We start from the raw sequence: 27083 nt of genomic DNA on the forward strand, positions 1-27083 counted from the left end.
TTCTCAGGTCTTTACGTAGCGGCCGTTATCAAGGCTAAACGAATTTTTTTATTGTTTTCAATTCATTTTGTTTTATTGAGGCAATCATCGTTTTTAAAACCGAATAAAACTGTGCCAACCAAATTGAGTATAATTGTAATAAAGCCTTTCCTAAAATGTTGAAATGAATTCTTAATAACAAACGCTAGGGTTTCTATTTAAAGACACGTGACTAACTACCGTTAAGGTTCCATTTCATAATATAACAAAAACCTTCGTAACTCGTTATTCATTATGAGTTTCGTTTCGTTTAATTTGGTAACAGTTAATCCGTCATTTTTTTACGTGACGCAGACCACTCGTCATTTGTCAGTCAGCATTTCGAAACGAATCATTAGTCATGAAAAATTAGATATTTTAATGCACGGAGAAGCGCCGGTAATGGAGTATTGAAATAAAAAAATGAAATATTGTTTCGGCTTGTTAGAAAAGGGACGGACGCTAATGATTTGTACTCACCAGTCGAGTCCCCAGTACTACCGGAGGCCGACTTCTCTAAATGGAATGTGACAGTTATTATTATCTTCACTACTATTATTGTTAAAATCGATTGTTTTCTTCGCTTAAGTTAGTCGTGCAACACTTTCATTTGATTACTGCTCGAAGGCATTAAACTAATATTTACTCGATCCATCAAGTGCGTTCATTGATTTAGTCTTATCTGGAGAAAGTAAACATTGGTCTCTTTCAAAGATTACTTTAAGGTTACTTTTTTTCCAGCCCTGATGTTAATGTTTGTTTGTCTGTTGTTTCAGTTGGCGGTGTAAGATGCGCGATGGAGCAGCGGTGCGGACGCCGCGTCATGTCACCAGTGGATGAGGCTGAGGCGCTGTATTGCGCGCGTTACCCCCCTCCCCCCGCCTCTCACCCTCATCCCACCCAGCAGGCCCCCTGCCGGCCCCTGCTACACTTCCCGCCCCCACCTCACCACCCGCCGCCGCACCTCAACCACAATAACAATATTCCTCAGGATGACCGCATGGATGCCAGGGAGTACGACCTCCAAGAATGCCTTCGAGAAGAAGCCCACTACAATCAACACCATCAAAACTCATGCCACGACCGAGAAGAAGAATCCTGTCAAGGCTTCAACCGCAGAAATTACCTAGACCTCACTTGTGACAGAAGAATCTTTGAAAGAAACCATTTCGCCACTAGCTCGCGCCACGGGCCAGCGAGCCATTCCAAGTGCTACTCCGATGATGTGCAGAAGTCCAAGACTTTCGGCCATCACAGGCACCACCACGCGCACTCCGCCTCGGAGCCCGTACAAGATGGAAGAATGTGTCAATCGTATCTCGCGGACGAGCATGTTCTTACGACGGTTGAAGTTCACAATTATCCTCCCAAAGACGAGGGCTCGCCTACCGAATGCAACCACAGGTATAATAACTCTAAGAAGTACCTAGGTAAAAATTTGCAAAAACACAATGAAGACGAAGATAGTATTTTATCTTTAGACGAAAGGTGCGCGAGAGATTTAGACGAAATCTTACCAGCGAGATTCGCGGCCCTGTCAGCAGGAAAGAAAGATCCTTCCGTCCAATGGAATAGAGACAACATTGCCGCCACGATGGAAAGGTTCGAGCCTGGAGACTATTCTTACGCCTACTACGAGCCTGGCGCCAACGCCCGCAGACTCAGTTCTTCAGCACCGGGATCTTCCCGTACTAATAATTGTTGTCAGAAAGCAAAGATAAATATACCAAAAAGTTTATTACCAAAAGAAAGAACTGTGCGGCATACCTACTTAACTAGGTATGGAACTGAAGAAAACATATATGAAGAAATCACGGACGGGTCGAGAAATTCGTGCCAGAAACATAGAACGGCACACCAGCAGTCAATGATATCATTAAGTCAAAGTATCGTAGAGGAAGAAGTGAGGAGGGTAGAAAATAGGCATAAGAGAATATTAGGAGAATTGAATTTGTCTGTAGAAGCAATGTTGATGCCGGAGTCTGAGTCCCCAGATTCCGAGAAAGCGGAAGGAGGAGATAACCTAGAGGAACTGCTGCGGGTGGGCCCGACAGACGAACTGCTCTCCCCAGCGAGCTGCCACCCCCCGGACCTGGACAGTGGGTTCAGCGGAAGCAGTAGTGGTGCTAGTTACGTGGGAAGCCTTAGGTATAAACCTCGAGGGTCTCTCAGTTTGCCGAGAGCGTCTCCCCCCGCCGTCATCTATGGCTCTGGCCGAGGAGTGAAGATTGTGGATCCCAGAGACCACAAAGAGTTGCGTCCCAGTGATTGTAACAACACGTGCTCCAGGAAATCGGACGATAATATTTTGTCGAGCAAAATGGCAAACGGTGCTAATCACGATTCAAACTCGTCGCAGAAGACTGGAGGATTCTGGAGCAAAAAGGCGTGGAAGAAGATCCCAGGTTTCTCCAGCTCCAACAGCATCAACAAGGCGGGTCTTTCTGGTGAGTTGAACATTCAATCACTCTAGATTTGGTAAATCTTGCTTTTATGATTTTCTTTTCTAAAAACTTTTTTTTAGGTTTTTTTCCACCCTTTAATGATTTAATGCTGCATGTTTAAAATGACTCCATAGCATCACATGCTATAAAATATTGTCACACTTCAATACGTTTTCGTAAATGTCGCATGACGAGCACTTTTTATGGCTTTGTATAATAGATACCGTATCCGAAATACCTTTGTTGTACTTCGGGTTAATAGTATTTTTACTCAACAAAGCGTGATGTAGGAAATATTTTTATAGCTAGACATTAAATTATACTAACATTCGTGGATGCATTATACTCAATTTCCCTTTTATTTAAACCGCATTCTTTGATTTAACCTTTTATGTGGAAAACAAGAGAATAATGATGAATGGTTTTGCAGAAATGCAATCTAACCTATGATTAGCTATCTCCCTGTCTGAGATTCTGTCATGTTTATCGGATTATTCATGGATTTCTAAGTAATTTGCAATGTATTTGCATGCCGTGGGTTAGTTGTAGCTCACCTTCTCCGAAATCAAGGATCAGGTCTGAATAATAAAGTAGAATAGGCAGCATTATGCTGTTGTTAGTCATTTAACGAGGTATCAATCTAGAAAATTGCCTCTAGAATTGAACTGGAATCGTGATCGCTGTAGCAGACTCCAGCCTCTGGAACATTCAAGTTTTACAAAGTCCCCGGTACCCTATACCTACTCACTTTCAAAGGATATAATATACAGGTATCTCTGATTAAGATCCATTGAGAATTTAAAACAATAATGTTATTGAATGTACTACGGTATTTTTCGTAGTTTATTTCTTAGAAAGTTTTTAAAGGGTATTTGCAGTAACTTCTATTTTTTTTTAAATACTAGTCAGTTCTATTTCTGATACTTCCTTAAGGCAAGATTTGGTGGACTTAATCTAATTATTTATTGTTATGAAACTTTACAGCTGAAACTAGGTCTGCAAATTATTTCGTTTTCCACTATCGCCCTAGATGGACTTCTATCAGCACCAACAACGATAATAATTAAAGTAGTAATATACGGTTACCAATATGCAAAATTTTCTGTGAAGTCGGGGCGTTGTGTCTATTCTAAAGTACTTCTTTCTTTCACAAAACTAAACTTGCAGACCTGCACAAAAGTTCTTAATAAATTCAGGCCAATAGTGACACCTTTTGAATACATAATACTAGTTTATCTGTAGTAAACAGCAATATTAGTAGATTTAACCCTTTCGGTCCGGCGTCGGCGCGTTTGTCCGCGCGAGTGGTCTTTAGGCCCGCATAAATCCCCGTCAAATGTAAATCTTCCCATAAGGCGGAGCCGTAATTCTTTCTCGTACGATTTCCATTACATTAAGTATATTTATGCAATGTCCACTATGCGCGCAATACGCAATCATCCATCAGACTGTGTTCAGGCCACAGATCAACAAACTCAAAGAATGGAATTTGTGCGTTTTCATAAGTTGGATTGAAATGACTTCAGTTAGTCGATGATCGGAATACTGAATTTAACTTTATTTAAATTCAGCGGAAGCTAATTAGTGTAATTATTTGATATGTGTAAGCCGGCTTTTAAGTCAGCAATTTATTTACAACATCTTAAAATTACCATAGGTAGGTATTTCTTAATTTTTTGCCAAAATCTATTTAAATTATTTCGTTAAACATGGTTGGAATTATTTGGGTGGGTACCTATAACCTTTTATCTTCTCAGAAAGTCTAAAATTAAATTTCATAATGAAAGAAAAATCTTTACTTTAACAACCCACTATCTGGAAATATGAAAATATATGACGAAGTATTTTCACGGTTTTTTTATGCAATTTTATATTTCTGAAAGAGAAATAATAGAAATATATAGAAATTAATATTCCAAATTTAAATTAACTTGGTATTAACAAAAACCCTATAGTATTAATAATACGTCAAACTCCAGTAAATATTGGCAATGTGAAAAAGGCTGGCCGCTAGAGGCACTAGTGTAGCATTTTGACGAAGACATTCGTTTCAATGGCGGCAAATTGAATTTATTTAGAACTTGGTGACTGTGTTTTTCCATTTCCAATTAGTATTATGATCAATATTAATAAAAATTGTGCAAAAAAATATTCTGTGTGTGCAGTTTATGGTTGGAATAATATAACATGAGCTCGTTAAATCCTACCAAATAAAATGTACTTTTTACGTAAAAAGTGGATTATACTACGAAAAATATAATTACAAAAATTTTACGGTTAATTCAGAAAAGGTGTGATCGTTCCATTCTGTTCATGTTGAAGATGTAAATCATAGCAAACAAAAAAGCAGTAAGGTCAAACGTATTAATTAATTGTATTTTTTTGTATAATTTTATAATAATAATAAGGTAAATAAATAATATATTTCACATAAAATCCATTCAAATGTAAGTAAGAAAACCAAGGCGCACAACTCACGTCGCTAGGAGGCACTAGTGTAGCATGTTGAATCAGAATTTGTGGGAAATGTCAGAAATCGGAGGTATTATTAATAGTATAGGGTATTTTGTATAATTAATGTTATTTGTTAATACCTTATTACTTTACTCATCATTTTTCCACTCTTTGAGTTTCAGAGAAGCGTGTAGGTTAGGTTAGGTACTGATATACTGAAGTCGCATGCAAAGGGGAGAACGCACCACCACCTACGGTTAAAAGCGATTGTATCAATAACCCGTTATTTATTAAGCATAAATTACATTTAAATATAATTTATAATTTTGCAGATTACATTTACAAAGCGTACCTACTCGTACCATCACAATATTTAAATTTGAAAATGTGCTTCATGCGTCATGCGAGTTACACAGTGGTTGAACCATCGATTATAGAGATTAAACAAACTATGATATTGTGTATTATATGCATTGTGCATGTGGGGAGAAATTTTATCAAATTTATGGTAATGCAATTCACCATTCATTCATTCATCAGTAATGCAAAATCACTTGTTTTTGGTTTGAAAATTTGATCGCCTATAAATATTACAGATGCTTTAAGTACATAGTTTTTATGTATAATGTAGCAAACTAAGTTCGTTAGAGCATGTTAGTATGAATATCGCTAAATATTTGTGCCGGAATTTCACAAAATAAAATAAAAACGCATGTTTTTCAAAACGGCGATGTTTTTTTAGCATAAAACAAAAGCAGGAATTTCAACCTTGTCATCTGCGTAAGGAGTGCGTGATTTTGTTCGACTTTGACGACTTCCACCGCAACAGATAAAGAAACTAGTATAACTTACGATTTTGGTGTAGGCCTGTCAAAAATGACTCAAATATTGAAGAAAAAAGTTATATGTTTAAATTACCAATTTAAATCACTTTGGTGTGCGTTTTACTATAATGGTTCCAACCCTTCGTACTTTTTATTTGGAGTCATTAATTGGTCAGGATTTGAAATGGCCCTTTTCATAGTGGCTAATAGCAGCCTCGTTTTAGAGTCGGCGGCCCTTTATCCCTCAGGAGCCCATAGAGAGAGAATGGCTAGTACGCCTTCCCTGCCTAGATAAGGCGGGCTGCCAGGGCCTATGAAGCCTACGCTGTACTACAGTCTATAGTCTATAGTCTATGGTCTATAGTGTCTATACAATATGACTGTGCTCTGTGCGGCAAAGGGCAAGCCGGTAGATAACCTATCCTTCCATTAGCCGCTATTATATTATGACCGTAACCATTTAGCCGCGTGATCCGATTTTAGGGCTCGCACAACATTATTCATATTTATTTTCATTCTGGATGTAAATAGTTATTACCCGGCTGCGAAATATCCTTTCTTATTGAACTATTGAACATTTTTAAATATTTATATGACATTAACGACTTGAAAAAAATACGTAATTATAAAGTGAAGATCCCTTCCCCCATTTCATGATTCGATGGACATTTTTTAAAATTTCAATTAAAAGCCGTCTTTGATTTTGATGTTCTGTTACAATATGACGTGAATTGACGTTTTGTAATTACGAGTTCTTGGCGCCAAAAATATTTTTAACTCCTACTATTTTCCTTACATATGAAAGGCCTTTTTCTAATATATCAGATTTTAGATAATGTGTAATAATCAAAAACAGGTAAAGTGTTAACGGGCTATGGAATCTTAACTAGTAGGCGGTTGGAATAATCTGGACCCCGACCTTGAGGTTGCCACCTTATTTATTATTCTCGAAAGCTAACGCCATCTATGGGTAACCTACAAGACTACTATGAGTGCCATCTATGGTTGAGCTCTTATAACTATATGAAGGGTCTTACAAATGTGATTTTTTTAAGCTTTTAAATGTGTAAAAACTTCAATCCTACAATAATATTTGATTAAATTAAAGATTTCTTCAAAAAAATTGGCAACCCTCGGAAGATTCAGTTTATCATAGGCAACCAGCCACCGGCTTAGGCTTGTATCATTTTAAAAAGCCCTTTCCCTAACCTTTACTTCAAGGGTAAACAATTCCGTCAGTTCTGTGTTTTGAGCTTTAAAGGGAAAAAAACCTTTTAAGCGCGCACCCCTCGACAGACAAATGGTCTTAATATCAAATCATAAAAAATATCCGATGTTTTTATACCAATTAAAACCGTTCTTCTTTAAATCACTTTTACTTTTTTATGTGTTCAATTGAAATTATTGAAATTATTACTGTCAGATAATACGAATTAAAGCCTGAATCCTCTAGAAGTGGGATCCTTTAGACGTGTGGAAAAATATAAATAACCGATGTACAAATTAACACCTCAGTGAAAAACAAGGAATGTCATGTAAAATCCCAAGTTGAAGTATCAATGTCATCTAGTGGCATAACTGTATCTTTCGCACTGCAATATTGTCAGCAACAATCATCTTATTGGTTTACTTGGTAATTTTAGGCAGGCAAGAACAATGAGCGTCCGCGCGTAAATAGACAAAAATACATACGATGGTTGGGGAAAAAGCATTAACAGTTCATTTTTTTCTTGTATTGACATTTCTTGTTTTTCTCCTATACTCTTTAACATTGGAGATGCGGAAAGAAAGCAACGTAAGCGTAATAGAACTTTATATTTCTTTAGATGGTTTGGACGCGGATGAACGAAGAAACGAAGAAAGTAGAAGTAGAGAACGCCTTAAAAAACATGACATAATCAATTACAAGAGTCAGAAAAACACAATAGTATGTTTGAATACGAATGATGCAAAGACAGTATTGTGGGCGTTCCATCCTCTCTGCCTACCTTTCGGGGAAAACGGCTGTCATGGTTAGGTAGTTAGGTTAGGTTAGGTTTTTAATTTAATTATTTTCCTCTGAACTAAAAATTCATTCTGAAGCCTCATTCATTTAGGTACCTACTTGCACGGTTCATATCTCCTCTGTGTTCGTGTGTTACAGTTTATTTAATTAAGTGTAATAAATGCTTTTTTGATCTCTCAAACTTCGCAGTTAAAATTTATCAGCATTTTGATTTGTTGTACGATAGTAAATGCTTCATTACTGTATTATATATTTTTTATCTGGTTGTCAAATACGATTATAATGAGAGCTTTTGTCACACTCGAACTTGACGCTTCCCAAATAATCTCACGATCCCTTGTTAAGGTTCCTAAATAAGATTTATTGGATGCAGTGAAAACAACACACGAACAACACCGTATGAATAACGAAGGACACATTTGTCCTAATCCCGTTTATTCTATCTCTAAATGGTAAATGAACCCGTATAACTGCTTATAATAATTATGTCACATCGAATCCTGTAAGCTCCACTTACCCATCCAACTTTAGTGTATACCAATACAACCCTGGCACAATTAAAAAAAATTCAGAGAATGTTTATAGGTAAAAAAAAGTATGCAATATAATAGTTTACGAACAATTTAGGAACACTGAAAATATCTTAACAGATAGAAGTGTGTTGTGGGCTTGTCTACTATATCGTAAATGATTATTTCAACCAACACAATTTTTCAGTTTTTTAGTTTCATCTAAGAAATTTACTGAACGTCGGTCTAATAAATAAAAAAATGCTTGTGATTCCTCAAAATCAACACACTTTGGTTAGGTACATTATTCAAATAATCATTCATATAACTGTGAGAATTTTCCTTTCTCGTAAAAGACTTCAATTAGCGTTATGCATCTCTCAATACTTGACGTAAAGTCAGTTTGCCATAAAAACTTGAAAAGAAATTCATAATTCTTGATAAAATTCACTCGCAATTCACTTTTTCTAATACAAATTTATGTCACAGCTGTCGAATTCTCGTAACAGATGGTAATGAGTTAACTTCTAATTTCCCTTTACTGAAAATTCTTTGATAATAATATCACTTAAATATTTAATATTTCTTTCTCCGATAGCAAAAATAAACGTTGAATATTTTTAATGTTTTTCAAAGATTTAAAACAGGTGGGTAAACTTGACAGGATTAATTAAAAATAATTCCCGTGTTTGAAAAGATAATCCACACTTGGGCCTTGAAGAATTTAAGAGTTTCAATATTAAAGTCATCTCTTTAGAAATGAATACACTAAAAGAAAAAACATCGTGAAACCGCATTTATAAATCCTGTTTAAAATGTCATTGGCGGTTTTGTTTTCGTTTTTTCTGAATATCCAAGTACTTCCCAACCTTTGTTTTTCCCAACTCCTTCCCTTCCTCACTCCTACTGACCTCACAACATACTCCAAGAATTGGAGATGCAATAATCCCACTGGATTTTGGCAGTGAAAATTTAAGTCTTACGCACGAAGAAAATGGCTATTATTAATTTATTTATTATCTCTTAAAAAATTTGGTAATTCCGGTTAAAAACGGGATTGTAGATTGTATATTTTAAACATAAAAAAGGTTGTTTGTTTTAATATTTTTATTTTTGATCCCGCAAATCCGAACCTTTTTCGTAGCCAACAAATATAAATGTGCAAATATGTGCGCTTAGGTAGGCTAAGTAAAACAGCATTTATTCGCAAAATAACTTCTGTGGTTGGTAACATTCGTTTTGGTGTATTTTTCCTTGTCATTCAAAAGATTGTTTTCTATCATTGTTTTTTTTCATTTTCTTTTTACGACGCCTTCCTGAACAAACAATCCGATGCCCTTCGAATAAAAAATAATTTAGTGTTTTCAATTTTACAAGCGCGTTCTGAAAATATAAAATATCAGAGATTCGGGCCGAGTACTAAGAAATGTGGATAACCAATAATTTAGAATGGTTTGTTGTCTCTAGAACAGTTTATTGATTTCTCTGGAAGTATATGGATACCTACACCACTGGAATCAGTTATTTCCAATGAACTTTTAAATACCTACGTATTTTTTATCTTTTGTTAAAATTTGTAACATTACCATCGGAGAAGAATACAAAATCTAATGTTATATTTTTAACTGTTGTTGCGTTAATGTATTGCCAATACATTTGAGTTTTCAGAGTGAATAATAAGTATGTTTTCACAAAGTTTAAAAATAAAACAATATTATTTCCATGTGTGTTTGGATGTATTTAGAAATATATTCGATTTATGAAAATAATCTTTTTTAATCCAGATAATAAAGTTCCTACCTATAATATATTTTACAATTTTATAATACGATCAGTTTTATTCTATATATATAGTTTTGTAACTATGTGGAAAAAAAACTCTTTTTTTTCACCTTGGCAAGTCAAGTTACCTTCCGTGATTAGAGCGATTTTTGGCATATTATACCAAGTTCGCAAAAACGTTTCGAGTAATCGCTTACCATAATGTACCAAATTTATAGAACCTAAAAATATGTGATAAACGGTGAAATCCAGGTGGATTCATTGGCTTAAAACCGCAGTAAGCAGAATGGTATTAATTAAATTATTTGTTAAATGTATGAGTGGTTCTCTAATCTTATAACTCATGATTTACAATCTAATAACTTTTGCACATAGTCCTAGTTGAGTTGAGTTGAAAACTATTAATTATACATCTATTTCAAGTTAGAATTAAAGCTAATTTTCCCAAATTTAAAAACAGACAAATTAGTGTCAGAACGGATCGAGTAGGAAAGCGTAAGTACCTACTAAGTCTTCGTCCACTGAGCAACTGAGCAGTGAACAAAGTTGACTAATGGTCTCAGTATAGCCGTTGAGCGGGTCGCGACAGTTTTCTTCATTTTACGGCACGACATATCAGAACGTTATTTGTAACTTGGTAACTGTTCCATTAAGATGCAACCATCTCTGCTAATGGATCTTTTAAGATGGGATTTATGTATTCATTGTGTCTACCAGATGGATTTATGTCGAGGGGTTCCACTTGCTTTGATATAACTTTGAATTAAACTTTTGTTTCAACGGGACAATAAAAAATGTTGGCAATGACACGTAGTAAAGTAAATTTACCCAACTTTTAACGAAATTTATAGCCTTCTTAGCTACAAGTAGATACTTTATGAACATTATTCGTGAATATCTCGTCATAAAGCTTTTACATACAATAATATACCGAACACGTTATGATGTTTCAGGTGTGTATATTTACAAGCCAATTAGCATCACTTCAATATTCAATTAGCCTTCATCAAACCTTACCGTGCCTCTACCTGATAACAATACATATTAATAAATACTTGGTAAAAGTTTTCTACTTTCATTGCAAATGCTTTTTATTTAAGTCAAAGCCACTTAGTGCTATATCTGGCACCTGTCACCAAATGCATCGTCCTCGTAAAACTCGTTTTATCTCCTTTTCTATTATGCTCAATTATATTATATTATAAACAGAGAACATCAAGCTTTCTCTTTTCATTTAAAAGTTCTCTATATGTTTCCATATAATCCGCTAAACAGCAGAGCCGCTTTTGGCTTGCCAATTTTTCCAACTATTTTTTTTTATGATAAACGAAAAAAGAGAAGTGAAAATAAGCTTTATTGTCTGATTAAATGTGTTACCTTCGTTCGAAATGATAAATACAGTACCAATACAAAAAAAAACAATCGGAAAGCGATTAAAATTTTTGCTAGATTTGTGTTTAAAATTTTTAATTGCATTTGTCCACAGTCTTTCATCTGCTTTGAAAAACAGTATTTCGTTTTGGGATACGTTTTAAAACATCGAATCTACTCGAAATTGTCAAGCTGAAATATTTTTTTGTTACATAATTTGATTTTGTCTAGGTCCGAGGGGTTAACATTATGTTCATGCTATTTGTGAATGTGGAGATATGCGGATGTCTATGCATGTATGTATGTGTGTGGGTGTGTGGGTGTGTGTGAGTGAAATATTCAACAAAATTACCATCCATTCAACACTTTTAAGTCGCGTTTTGATTTATGGGCTCAAATTACACGTCCTAACTGACAGTTGAATTCGTTGCCCTTGATACAAAAGTGCAAGTCGACACAGGCCGGAGCATCGCGCTGTTCCCTCGGAGTGGTTTTATGATTCGAGACGTAGGTCGTACAATTTGACGATCGAACCGAACACATTCTGGCACTTAGTTTTATGGCACTATTCCTGTTCTGTCCCGCTTCAGCACCTTCCCCTCCTTACCTGGCTGGAACTGTATGCCTTGGGAACCTCCTTTTAAAGTCAATTCCTGACGGCTCGAGATGCTGTTCTGACCCCTGTTGTTGTAGTTTTATCTGTAAACTACTGACCCCGACCTCCGGAAACATGCATCACACCAACAACCAGCAATACCTACCATCAACATTCTCTCTCGCGACGAGATAGTATTACATTTTACGATGCTCTTAAAATGAACTCCTGCATTTGAGGCCATTTCGGCTCGTTCCATAAACACAGATGATTACTTGATCGCCCTTTTCATATTCTTTTTTTATGAATTTAACGCTCCCAGGACACGGATAATTAATTACTATTACGTATACGTACGTTAAAGCCGTCGATAAGTGACAAGAATGGATGCTGAACACGATGTGCAATCAAGCAGTACACCATTGTTTTCCTTGTGTACTACCTAATTATTTTTTTTGTAAAGGATTATTCACTGAATCTCAATATTTTATTTAATCTCGAGAGGTTTTCATCAAGACAATTAATGACATCTTTGGGAATGCTTTGCGTAGGATCATTTAGCAAAATGTATTTTATTGCGTTGTGCTTAACTTTCACCGCAATCTTTAATGTACTAAAATTAAAGCAAGTACTTTTAGAGAATTTAAAATATTTCGAACAAATGTTTCTTTTTATATGTTGTTCATTTCACGAAACCCTTTTCAGCATTTACAACTTGCGAAATGGAACATCTTCTTGAAGCGTTATTTCTTTAAGTCTAATCGCGAAGTTTCCTAATGTCCTCCTCGAATTACCCTGCTCAGGCAGAGTGTAGTAAATTGTTAATATTCATAACGTAATAGTGACAGGGACCCAGAGAGGGCCCCGACGGAATGTGCCAAGACCGCCGAGTGTAATTGAGTAACACTTTATGGGAAAACTCAGATCAACACGGGACAAATTAATGGAGCTGGGTTGCGGACCGGCCTGAAGTGAACGAGATTAAGTTTTCATTTAAATTTCTGTATGCAAATGGTTATGGGCGTCCATTATCAAAAATCTAACTGCCTTCTTAGTTCTAGCAGACCGAATATAAGAGCCGATTCTAACTTTTCATTTCATTCTCTGTACATTCGAGAGGCCATTATGCATTTATTGCGCGGAGCGAGCGTGCGAACTCTGCAAACACGCCGAATCAAACTTCTCGATCTCTCTCGTGATACGAAATGATGACAAGTCTGTTTCTTTTAAAAGTTTGATTAAATATTTATCGTCTGCAGTATAGAAAGATTGCGTTTTTTATGCGACGCGTTGGTACTCGAAATTGTATAAAGTTAAGTGCTACTCGTAGGAAATACTTGTCGAATTTAGATTTGAGCATTGAGCGTAGTCTCGTAATAAATGCGCACTCTGCTAACTGCGACTGTGTGGGGGCAAGTCTGGCACTACGTAACACCTTCGGGTTTCTGTTCGACATAAATACATTAGCATACATTATTCACGTAGCTCGTGACAAGGCTGTTAAAATCCCCCAATCACAACCGAAATAACACCCTGCTGCAATCTTCACAAATAGGGTGCTAACCCCAACGAACTAAAAACATGCATTCTGATAATCAATTTTCTTTATCTTGATTTCCTCGCCACCCTTCATAAAAATATTACAACGGAGCCTTTTCTACGTTTTCTTTTTACACTTTGTTCGACGGTGTTTGGATTTAAATCCAGCAAGCACTTTAATGCGCTCATTATTTCATTTTTCAGTCAAAATTATTAATCAGATTTTGAAAGAGATGTTCAGAAATAAACCGTCTTAAAAAAGTCTCGTCATGGAAAAATTTCTTGTTGGTAATTCTTGCCTTATTTATAAATAAAACCCCTGTTTGAAAAGCTGTACTTAATAATAGCGAATTATTGATGACGCCATACAAGAAAGCTTTTATCCAATATCTGTTTAAAATTAACGAAAATTCAATAAAATCTTATTTTGCTAAAGAGGGTTATAAAATATGTTCATATGATTTCTGGTGCAATGGTAACAAAATGCCTAGTTATCTCTCTCTCGCTCTCTTTTCGTGAAGTTCCATCACTTCACCATAAATTGAAATTGCCATATATCACGTGTTCTTTTATCTTCCCGAATAATGGAATAATGCAGGGCACAAAGGGAATGCGTTTCGAAATCAATGCCATTCTTTCGTCCTTTTGTCTCCTAACTCCTGACGCATATGACGTGGAAAGATTACTCTCACACTTCATCTCTCCGACACACTGAACGCTACATCCATCTTGAGTCCTTTGTGATGCTGTATCCATCTCTGTAGATCTCCGAATGATGGACCGAGGTGAGACATTAAATGCCTTTGCATAGTTTTCCATTAACCGAAAAATCTTGCACGGAAAGGCGATGTACTCTTCATATTTTCGGTTTTTTTCCAAGGCGTGTAAAAAGGACTACGTCCATTTACCATATACGTGAACACTACGAAAATAGTGAGAAACAAAAGTATAAAAACGCAATTATTTCAGTATAAAGGCTAACATAAATGGTTCTCAAATGAATTAAGAGACATTATTTGAATTTCACTTGAACGGTTTATGTTGAAGATATCAAGAGAAAGATATCAATATTGTTGTGTCCGTGTCATGCTATTATAAGCAAGTACGTCTGTTCTGCCATGTAGTACGCATAGCAGATCGCGGTGCCGCCCCTGGCAGCAGTTGTTTGTTACAAACAACTTATAGCATTCCAGGAGGTACGGACTACTTGTAATTCATATGCAAGCATCTTCTTAGCCAGGATACCTAATTCTACAGATACAAGCTACGAGTTTCATAGTTTTCTATACTTAATTTTAAAGACTGAAATAAAATGTAGGTACTCTGCCGAACATGGCGTGCTTATAAGCGAATGTGGGTACACTTTTATTTGCTTTTCTGTTTCCTAACGGTTTAATAATGTGCAAGTTTACATTTTCTTGAATATTTAATGAAATCTTGTGATTATTTGTTACATGCAGGTCTGCCTTGGGCTGCAGGGACGGACTAAGGTATTTCAAATAAAAGTTTCATATAAATGTCACATGTTTTAGATTTATATTTGCGCACTTTCCATGTGTAGCTTCTTCTTTAACCCTTCAATCTTACTAATCTATTATACTTCTGCTAATTTTGTTTCATATTGCACTCATAGACTTTGTACATTATATTTATGACTGAATAATTTTACAAAGCATTCTAGGCATTATTAATATCTACGTTATGTTGTATGGAGTACCTACCTATATTTGAGATGAGCATTTATTACTAATATGAAGGAAACATGAAATATTCAAGCAAATTTCTATAAGAGACGTAATGCTCTTGTGAGTAGTTTAATAACTGCTATATACAAACGTAGATCGCTTGACAATTTACATTACGAACAACGTATTCTATTAAAATTCGAGAAATTTCATTTTGAATATGGAACCTCCTCGCATAAATCACCCATCGCAAGAGGAGCGCCCCGTGGTGCAGCCACAGCTATCGTGGCGTGGTGGGCAATGATGGAACTTAAAACTGCTGGGAACTGGCGACTGGCGTACTGGCTACTAGTACCACTTCCCACAAACTACTCCCTACTGTTGTGAGCTTCTCCTCCGCGCCAACAGATGGCATCCGAGTGCGGGAAGAATATAAATTGAATAAAGCCTTCTGTGAAATGTGCAACTTGAAAACACATCCGTATCGCTGTCCTTATGCAATTCATATTTCAATATTTACGTGGTCAGACTTCTCTATAGCTAAAACAACAAAATGTTTAAATTCGTAAACACTTTCAACATTTTATCAATAATCTCGTGTACAAACTAGAAAATACAAAATATAATTAATTTTAAGAAATATTATTATCTAATGATGTTGTGTGGGATGAAACACGACGTTTCAGACATGATCTTCGTACAATAGAATTCCAGTATTATATACTGCGGTATTTGAAAGAAAAATATTAATGAATCGACCTTTTTTAGACATGTTATCTTTCGTTCAGCATACAAATCTAACCATTATTTTTGGTTTATATGCTCTAAGTTCAATTCATATGTTTTTTTATAAAACTGTTTTTGCCTTTGTTTCAACAATCCACATCATGTCAAAGTGTAAAAATCTAATAATACATGTTTTTAGTGGGCGTTATATTTATCATTTATTTTACTATCAACTGTAAATGTAAATAATACTACATTAGTATTGGAATTCTCTATATTATCGTAGACACCAAACACTGTTATATATTAGATGTAAAAAAATATTATTTACTGGTCGCTGTAAACCCACAATTTCTACGTTAAAAGTTATAAAATTTTTGGCTTTTTTCAGTTCTTGAATCACGTTTGTTTCTTTTATAGTTCAAGTAATTAATATCTAGTTACTCAAATACACTTTTAATTTATTTATGGGAAAGGTTTTTTTTATGGAAGTACATTTTATCAATTCTTAGATTTAATCAAAGATCTAAGCTATGCTAAGGCCCAGTTGTTTCGCAGAAATTCACGTGTGACAAAGTCATCAAAGTCATCAAAAAGATCTCCGTTAAACGCTTGTTCTAGGTTAGTTTCAGCTTTCTATCTAATTGTGATATGCTTGTACAAGCTTGACGACGTGATGGTTGTCCTTTTCTGTAGATCAAAATTATGACAAATTGTGATTTATTCAAAAGCTAAAACGGACTTCGAATCGGCATTTACCGGGTTCCTTTCAAATGTCGAATAAAATGGCGCTGAATGGCAATTTGATGACGATGTTACATTTGATTTTGTGTGAAAAAAATATCCTTAGAGTGCAAAAGTGCTGTCGCTTTTAATGTTTTATAATAAACACCTTAACGATTCCCGAATATCTCAGAAAGCTAACTGAATTAAGATCTGTTGGCATTATTGCTTAGATCTTCTTAGATTGAATTATAGATTTCGTAATATTTTTCAACAAAATTTTTCTCAGAATGGAGGTTCGTAAAGTAAATGTTTTCTGCAATAAACACGCCTTTAAAAAAGTACATTTTGCACAAATTCATATGAGAACTACTCGTCCACCCTAATCCCATTATTCTGAGAAAGTCAAATTTTCTTCATTTTCATTTTCAAATCATGATTTTCTTATTAGGGTAATTTTAAAAACCTATTCCTTTTAGTGTGAACTAAAAAAAAAAAAAAGATTTTTATAAAAATAAAAAAAAATTATAGAAATAGGAGAAATAACAAATTAATACAACACATAAAACTTTAACAAATAATTCAAAATTATATCATCAAAGTACAATCGGAAAAGAATATTTTCAACAGATGAGTTATACAAAGAATCTAAGCTATTCTGTCTCCGAAAACTATTCGTTTTGCAAACTATGAAATATATAATTAAAAACAAAAATCAATTCGACATAAATGAAAACAGTATCAACATTAGAAATAATATTATATTTTATACTCCCCAAACGAACACAAAACAACTGCAAACACACTGCAGTTTCACTGGACCTCGTACTTTCAATCTTTTACCGAAAAATATTCAAGTGATTACTAAACTTCCTCAATAATTAAAAGAGTTAAAATTATAGTTTTTCGATACAGTAGTTGAAACTTTTTTTATTTAATTTGTATCAATTTATGTTTCTCATAAAATATTCACCATATATTATACTAAACACTTATAACTTCACTGTAACATATACAGAATTGTAAACACTTTTTATACAAACCGCTTAGACAAAATGTAATTTTGTTTGTTTTATATGCCCACTGTTTGTTTATTTCTAGGTACAATAATATAATAACTTAAATGTATTACCCACGCACAGGCTGCGCCTTAGTGGGTTCCCACTATTCGTATTGAATTATATAATATTGTATGTAATAAATGTAAAAATTGGGAAAAATGAAAGAATTCAAAAAATAATAAATAAAATAAAAAATTGTGAGTATTACTCCTATTTTGAATTTTCACGGCCAAACATATTAAAGTGATTTATTTTGGGGGTATTACGACGTGTTACCTTACCTCCTTAACGTTGCGCTTCCTCTGTAACGTAGGCTAAAAAAGAAAGTAGCGAAACACGGCATAATATCCTAAAAATAAATCACTATAATTAGTGAATGTTTTTACTTGGCTTTCTTAAACATAATACCCGTCATCTAATCACCCAAGCGATAAATAACGAGAACCCTTGTTAAAATAGTTAAAAATTTAAATTCTGCCACGTTATACCGCATTACACATTTCAATAACGTATTCAAAATATTTCATTTGCGGCACGCAAAATCACAAACTTTCTAGCCTTTGCTGACAAATAACTACTCGCTTATTAAATTCCAGCATCTATTTTATATGGAAATAAAATACGTTTGACATGCTATCGAAACCTTTTTGTACCTAGCCACTTAGCCCCGGTGAACCCTTAACAGCTCATATAAAACATGCATCAAAATGACGCAATTATCTCTTTTACTGTCAAACATAATGGATTAAATATATAAAACACTGACTTTATGATGTGTTACGAATTCAACATGAAAATATCGGAAGTGTTAAAAATGTAAAGCTAACGAACTAATTTTTAAAGATTGCTGAATTTAATTCACTTGGCGATCATTATTATTTTTTTATTTAAATAAAGTGTTAATTCAATCAATAAAGATTACACGGCTAGAGGTTTAAAAACAAACCTTAGGCTTTATTGAACTTGTAATAGCATGCCCCAGTTTCAACTTGCCCCGTTCTTCCCTACTTCAAGTAATGTTAAGTGGAAATACATAAAGAGGTTTATTAAATTCATTTTTTTTTGTTTCAGTCCTGCAAACAAAGGCTTGTTGATGTAACAACGTGGTAGTAATAGAGCATGGTCGTAGATTTAATAAAGCGTATATAAAACATTATCCATAAGAAGTTGATGTTGGATCGGAGGGGTAAAAAATACTCACTTGAAAAGTGAATTATTTTTGCAAGGTCCGGTTCGACGGACGTCTAGACCCGATGGCAATGGTTTCACGAATAAAAACAATTGACAAAAGAAAAAAACGAGGAACAAATTGATCCTGACGTTTGCGATTTTTCTGCCGGACGTTCCGTGTTTAAAAAATCGCTATAAAAAGTTGCTCCGTCGATTTAGACTCTTGGACGGACTCTTTGGACGGAATGCTTCCGATTGGAAGCAAAACCTGAAAGCTAAATGGTAGTTTTTTTAAAGGTGGCTTGCTTCCGAATCGGACGAGTTGCTTTGTCGACGGTTTGTAATGTTTTGGTCATATGATATACATACGCAATTGCTATTTTGTATTACAAATCTATAGAATATTAATCGTTTCAGCAGAAATGAGATAACTGAAGGTTGTAATGTATGGTTGATCCGTGTAAGACCAAATTACAAATAAGGAAATGAAAAAAAGAAGGGTAACATGACCATCACTAACAAGGTCATCAAAGAGATGATTTGATGGCTTGGAAATCTAGTACGGATGTCCGTATGAAAGGGTAAATCAGGACGACATGGCACGATCAAATGATTTTTTATAAGTTTACGTATCGAATCTCGAATCGTGCCTTGTTAATGTCTAACATACCTGTACGCACATTTTGATTATTACATTCATAAAGAGATATTATCACGTTCTCTTTCTTATTTTCTTTCTGAAGCGTGTTCAAATTTACTCCCCAAAATTATGATTTCACCTGACAACTAAAATAATATTGCGAATAAAATATAAAGAGGTCCCCTATTCATATAGTTTGATGTTATTTCAAAATGAATCTGGCCCGGATAACGTCGTAAATAATTTAATGCATTTAGCTTCATGGCTGTTGAATAAATCCATATTTTAGTAGCTACTTAACTAGTAATAGATTTCATTATCCCGGCAAATACTCGTATTCCATTAGGCCGGTATAAATCGCATTACCGACCATCATTTCCCGTTTAATATCGTCAATCAAACGCCATTTTCATCCGATTACGTATTTATATTAATAGTATTTGTTGACCTTTAAGCCTATAACAATTACTGTATCCTATTGTTTGAACGCAGCTTTAAGCTTTGCCAAGCCATCTGAGTCAACACATCGAATTATCAAATAATACCTACCTACTCTAAATCAAATTGCGGTTCAAACTATTTCCCAAGGCCATTCAATACGTTTTTAAATAATATATATATATATATATATATATATATATATATATATATATATATATATATAATATATATATATATATATATATTATATATATATATGGGTGGGAATTAGACGTGACGGATTTGATTCGGTCTTAGGTATGTTTGGGGATAAAAGAACGAATGACAACGGGAACAGAATGCTTGAAGTATGTTTAGAGTGGAACCTGTTTGTGTCGAATACTTTCTTCGATCATAAAGGTATCCACCAATATACGTGGGAAAGAGGAAATGAGAGGTCAATTATTGATTTTGTAGTAATTGACTCTAGGTTGAGAGCTGTTACCGAGGACACAAGAGTCTTCAGAGGGGCTGAGGTCGAAACTGACCACTTTCTTGTAGTGTCGAGAGTAAACCTCTTTCGCGGTTGGCGCTCTAAAGTGAAAACGGTACCAACTCCGACAAGAGTCAAAATAGAAAAACTGCAAAACGATAATGTGAGAAGTAAGTATGTGAATTGTGCAGAGATAAGATTGAATGCGAAGGAAATGGATGGTCTAAGCATAGACGAAACATGGAACCACATAAAAGTGTGTCTTTGTGAATCTGCTAGGGAGGTTTGTGGAATAAGTACGCAAGGTAGGAAGAAAGGTGATGCATGGTGGGATGATGAGATTAAAGCACTGGTCTCAGAAAAGAAGAAAGCATGGTTGTGTCTGATTGCGGCTGGCAGTGCTTCCAGCGAATCGAAGTATCGAGCGAAAGAAGTATATAAGGAATGTAAGAAAAAAGTAAGAGTTGGAGTGAAAGAACGAAAGAAACGCCTGGAAGAGGAAGAAGGAATGAAAATGACAAACCATTTCCAAGAAAACATTAAATTGTTTTGGAAAGAAGTCAAAAGGTCCCGGAGTGGCCCAGAAAACGGAAGCATGAAAGTGATAAAATCAAAAGATGGAAAAATGTTGACGAATGAGGAAAAAATAAAAGAGAGATGGATGAATTATTTCGAGGAAGTCTTCGAAAGCGAAGTGAGTGACAGTGATTCCAGCGGCGAATCAGATATGAATGACGATGGAGTGAATGTTACCGAAATTAGCATGGATGAGATAGAAAGCTCGATTAAATGTATGAAGAATGGTAAGGCTGTTGGGTTTGACAATATTGCTGCTGAATATTTTAAAGGAGGTAGCCGTGTAATTCTCACATGGTTGTGCAATCTTTTTAACCAATGTTTAAAGGAAGGTTACACGCCTTTAGATTGGAGAAGGGCTGTGATCATGCCATTATACAAAGGTAAAGGGTCACGTATGGAATGTGGGAATCATAGGGCTATTAGCCTGCTTAGTTCAGTTGGCAAGCTGTATGGTAGAATTTTGATTGAAAGAGTAAGAAAGGAAACAAAGCATAAAATATGGGATGTGCAAGGTGCTTTTATGAGTGGAAGGGGGTGCATGGACCAGATCTTCTCATTGCGTATGCTCACTGAGAAGTTTCTGGCAAAAAACCAGAAACTTTTCTGTGCCTTTGTAGATTTACAAAAAGCATACGACCGAGTCGACAGGAAAAAGCTATGGAAGGTGTTGTCCAAGTATGGAGTGAATACGAATCTGACTCAGGCAATTGCGTCTCTGTATGAGGGAAGCGTTGCATGTGTTAGGGTAAACGGTGGTTTTACGGGGTGGTTTGATATCACAAAAGGTGTTAAACAAGGCTGCGTAATGTCGCCGTGGTTATTCAATCTATACATGGATAATTGTATGCAAGAATTGAAAGAGGTGGGATTGGGCGCGAATTTGAATAATTTGAAAGTATGTTGCCTGTTGTATGCTGATGATGCGGTGCTGATTGCTAATAGTATAGATGATCTACAGTCTCTCGTGTCTAGGATGAACGAAGTATGCATGAAGAATGAGTTAATGATGAATGTAAGTAAGTCTAAAGTAATGGTGTTTGAAAGAGAGAGTACGAAAACAGTGTGCAATATAATTGTGAATGGGGAATACTTGGAGCAGGTGGATGAGTTTGTGTATTTAGGAAGTATGTTTACGAGAGATGGGAAGGCTGACAGAGATATCGAAAGAAGGGTAAATGCAGGTAATTCCGTTAATGGAGGACTAAACGCCGTAGGCGCTAACAAAAAATTGTCCAAAAAAGCGAAGTTAGCAGTCCACAACGGAGTGCTGGTACCTACCTTGATGTATGGAAGTGAGGCATGGAACTGGCAAAGAAAGGATGAAAGTAGATTAAATGCTGTTGAAATGAGATCCCTGAGGCGTATGTGTGGTAAAACCATGTTTGATCGTGTGAGGAATGTGGAGATCCGCAAAGAGTGCAAGGCTGATGTAAGCGTAATGAGTAAGATTAAGAAAGGGACGCTTAGATGGTTTGGGCATGTAGAGCGAATGAGCGAAGATAGGAGTGTAAGGAGGATATATGATGCAAATGTGAATGGTAGCAGAAGTCGGGGACGCCCGAGGAAGACATGGCACGATCAAGTGAATCAGATACTCGAGTCGGGCCATGTCAAGAGTCAGAATAATAGAAGAGTATGTATGAGACGATGTATGAATGTGAATGAGGCAAGGAGTGTGTGCCAAGACCGAGTTGTTTGGCGGTCCGTCCTCTCTGCCTACCCCTGCGGGGAAACGGCGTGATGGTTAGTTAGTTAGTTAGTTATATATATATAATTCTTTCTATTGTTTTAACTTGGACCAATATACTCCGTAGCAACAGCTTGTTAAAAGTTGGACAGTTAAATCAGGACTGTTAAAGATTTCCATTGTAAACTGTATTGAATGAAGTATGTTTTTTCTCACTTTTTGTTTTACGAATAATTTATACCAGTAGTTCTGTGAACAGTAGACCTCGCGTCCAAAAATGTATGTTTCCATTTTTTCTCATTTTAAGTCAAACCCAAAATTTCCTATTAAATCATACGATTTGTAATAAAGGTAGATATTTAAATACCCACATACATAATAAACACGACGATTTAATATTTCAAAAAATATTTTTTATTGAACTATAACCGAACGTAACAAACAAATTTGCAGACAGATGTAATGGTCGAGTTAAAACAGGACATCGCGATCGCTGCGCTAAGTCAACAATTATAATAATAGAAATTATTTTAATATTTGGTTATTTTCATGGAGGTTTCTGGAATATAAATCTTGTTTTACAAAGATTCTGAGGTTTGTTTTCATAGCTTTATGCTAAAAATCTTAAATTTATAGCTCCCCGCAACTTTTATGATTGCCAAATATTATAATTCGGCTTGAAAGATTTATAGATGAATATTTCACCACACATAAATCTCTGAACTCTGGTTGGATGCACTCTGGTTGGATGCACTCTGGTTGGATGCACTCTGGTTGGATGCACTCTGGAAGTACCTAAGCATGGTCCTCTGATATTAAAGTTTTCACTTGTTTTTGGCACTAGATTATTTACTCGGCTTTTGAAAATCGTTTAGCAAGTCCATTCTTCTGTATCCGGTGTGATTCATATACTATTAAATAAATTTAAAATTAAATTTACCTACTTAATATATTATATTTTTTACGGTTCGTGGCCGAGGGTTAAGGCTTTCGACTAGCAATCTGAAGGTCGCGGGTTCAAATCTCAGTGTAAGTAAGTTTTATTTGACTATTTTTTTTTGTTATTTCAAATTCATTCATTTAGAAATAATATATGGTATCCTTGCGGCACGTTCCAGAATAGAAGATATTCTTAGTATCGCCCTGTGTAAGACCACCATTCACAATTGAAAAGTTGCTCTAAATGGCTTTAGTCATGTTTGGTGACCAGATCGGAATATCCAGGTACTCCCTTACCTTCCTCTTCCCCATCTCCTTCCCCTCCCCAATACATTCAGCCTCACAACGTCCCCAATTGAGGATGCTATGGTCTCACTGGCTACAGACGGTTAGGAGCAGTTTGAACTCTTGTGCAGTGTTCACACAACATAGTGTATGTGATTTCAGTATGGAAATAGTAAGTAGTCCGTGGAACTTCTTATGTTTAATATTATTAAAAGCTGGCAGCAAATAAACAATATGTGTATTTCTTCCCAGTTTATCTACCACACACCTGAACCCATTCGCAGCCCGCGACATCTGTTAATATAATATGTAAATTCAAGTTTTCTTTAGCATTATAACGCCTTGTTTAATCCGTGTATATTTGAAGAGCTAAATATTATTTTCAAGATAATTTCTCCCTTGAGGCGATGATGTTTCACTAAAACGAAGCTATGCAAATTATCCTGGCAGTAATTATACTAGATCATTTTACCTGCAAGAATATTTTGTTGCCTAACCGAATAATTGCCTCAATCATTGTTCGGGCATATATACCGATAGATATTTTCAACTATTATATCGTACCTACTCGTCCTTATAACGCTGTCACCAGGAGATGAAAGTTTCGTCAGTACATGGCCAGTACAATTTCTACACCGCCGCTGTAAGGTTGCATTAAAAGTTTTAAGTGCAATTATGCCGTGAGTTTCTTTACGTGCTGGCCAAGAGGAACCTTGAGGACACCATAACCAAGGTAGGACCTTTATTATTCTGGTGGCATCCTCTTATAGATCCCGTTCGTTCCCTTTTCGCTACACAATATTCAAGGAAGAAATTCGCGGCCGGAAATATATCCGCTTATTTCCAAGAGCTATCGATTCAATCATTGAAAATCAAATGGGTTCAAGTTTCAAACCAGCTTTGTGGCAGAAGGAAATTCAATATTCTTATTAAATCGCACTTGAGGTTTTTGCATTTTCAAATAGATACATATTATTAGCGTTAATTCATGGTAGAACTCTATTTTAATATATCTTCTTTAAAGTTTAAACAGCTTTATTTATTATTTAACTTTATTCCACATTTTAATAAAATTACAATGCAAAGATCCAAGTTAATAATATGTTACGTAATGCTACGTATACATACGCGAGCCGACCTGATTAACTGAACCTCAACTTATGGGAAAGGAACAAACAAACGCAAATGGCGCGAAACGCCGCTTGCAGTTGCTTCGTTCCTTTCCCGTAATTCGTGGCTCGGTTCGCCCTTCGCTTCGTAAATGTATACGTACCATAACATTCTTAATCAACTAATTTACTTACCCAGTTAGTAGATAAATATACACGGGTCATACTTGGAGCTCTATTTACCAATTCTTAAAAGTAATATAGGTACTTCTATAATTGCTTAGTAGAGTAACCTGTTTCAGCTTATGTCGAGCGTCTTTAGACTGGTCTGAAGATAGATGCCCGGTTCGTTCATTAATAATTTATTAAAAAGCGTAAGAAATTTATTAAGGTGTTTTAGTCACTAAAAATGTTAAATTATCATTATTATCGTTTAAAAACACATAGGAGATTATAAAATAGAGCAGTCATAGCCCGAATGCAATACAACATCCATATACCGACTATTCCTTTGTTAATTCTGTCTTAAATATTCTCTTATTTTACACAATAGCTATTATCGCTAAGCCAGCGGCGTCAAAACAATAACATTAGTTCCAGCTGCACGCGTAACGGAATGCTTTCTGCAATCGATACACGTCGATACCAGATATTGCCAGATACATACCGGGTAGCGAATTCTAAAATTAAATTGGCGAGGGGTTACAAGTTACAAGGTACAAAGCGTCTGGGACAAGACTGCATTCAGGGCGAGAAAATAATGATATATGACCGCGTCGTTAGGTACCTAACGCGTTGGATATTGGTACATTGGTCGGTAGGTATTCTATTATTCCTCCCCCAATAGGGATCGTCTCTCGGCGGGCACTTTGTTGTTTAGAATGGAATCGTAATTGAATTGGTTCTGACATTGATAAATTACCATTTGTCATCCTTGTGTTGGCAACTCCGCCGGTACAACCTGCCTGCAGTCACTGTGCGCTGCTTCCTAGCGGCCGCGGGTCTAGTCTGTCAATTGGACGGACAAGTTGTTTGCTGATCGGAAAGGATTATGGGCAGAATGTAGAAAGTTATAATTGAGTCTGTGGCGTTGTGTTGTAAGAATTTTATGGATTAGGAAGAATGCAAAGACGGTTCACCTTTTTATGGTAGTATTCACCTCCTTTTCTCGCTTTCAAAATATACTGTAGTGAGAGTTTATAACTCTTTTTTTTATTTTTGATTATTTAAATGTTGCATATTGCTTATTGTGTTGCTCGTGTCGAAAATACTGATTAAAAAACGCTAAATTGAAGAAACTATATTAGTAATCTTCGGTTGTAAAATTTACTGCAAAGAACCTATCGAATTATCATTGAACCTAGAACTAGAGAATCTAATTGAGCATGAAACAATCATAAGATTTTGTTTTAAATTTTTTTTTTAGATTTGGTAAAAAAAAATTGTTTTGGTAGAAAATGTATGAAGAGGTCGAATTCTACCCCAGAATTTTGCGCCATGTGGGTGATTGTGTTGAGAAGAACGTAATATTAGTTTCAAAAAAACATTTCTCACACATTCTGCAACTTTTGATGAAATGTACAGTTTTTTTCGTCTCTCCATTTATAATTATTATTGATTGCTGTTCATTGTGATAGTGGAAATTACAAATCCGACGTGTTCGCGTGTGCAATTCTTCATTTTGAAATGAACTTTGGTTTTAATTCAGGAGGCGAACTGTGAAAAGTGGAGCCAAGCAAACAATGGTGGCGGTGGTGACGCACGCCACGCGACGCGATAAAACCATTTCTCATAGAAATGCCCGCATTTGTATCATTCCGTATCGCGAACGAAGAAAAACTCAGCGTAGTAATTTAACTAAGTCGTCATATTATTTTGGTCAGTGGCTGGTAATTAGAATTTTACCCAGAAAATTACTTTACTTAATATTTCATTTGTAAATTCGTAAAAATTTAAATATTCGTAAAACGTACTATTTGGTCTTTGTCAGGAAGGCATTACTCACAAAGTAACAGCTGTGAAAAA

The 27083-nt window shown here is 35.5% G+C and overlaps 1 protein-coding gene across 2 annotated transcripts in view; it reads left to right on the forward strand.

Annotated features, from left to right (window-relative positions):
* Positions 1 to 27083, forward strand: part of LOC149420725 (uncharacterized) — a 499238-nt gene that overhangs the window by 375052 nt on the left and 97103 nt on the right. For both annotated transcript variants that reach the window (XM_089636924.1, XM_089636925.1), the window contains exon 2: positions 795 to 2465. In XM_089636924.1, coding sequence (XP_089493050.1) covers positions 815 to 2465 — 1651 coding nt within the window. In that variant the 5' untranslated portion in view covers positions 795 to 814. The remainder of the gene's footprint in view (positions 1 to 794; positions 2466 to 27083) is intronic.

The sequence above is a fragment of the Hesperophylax consimilis genome, chromosome 10 (genome assembly GCF_061612785.1).
Source record: "Hesperophylax consimilis isolate HC1 chromosome 10, BYU_Hcon_1.0, whole genome shotgun sequence".
Taxonomy (NCBI): Eukaryota; Metazoa; Arthropoda; class Insecta; order Trichoptera; family Limnephilidae; genus Hesperophylax; species Hesperophylax consimilis.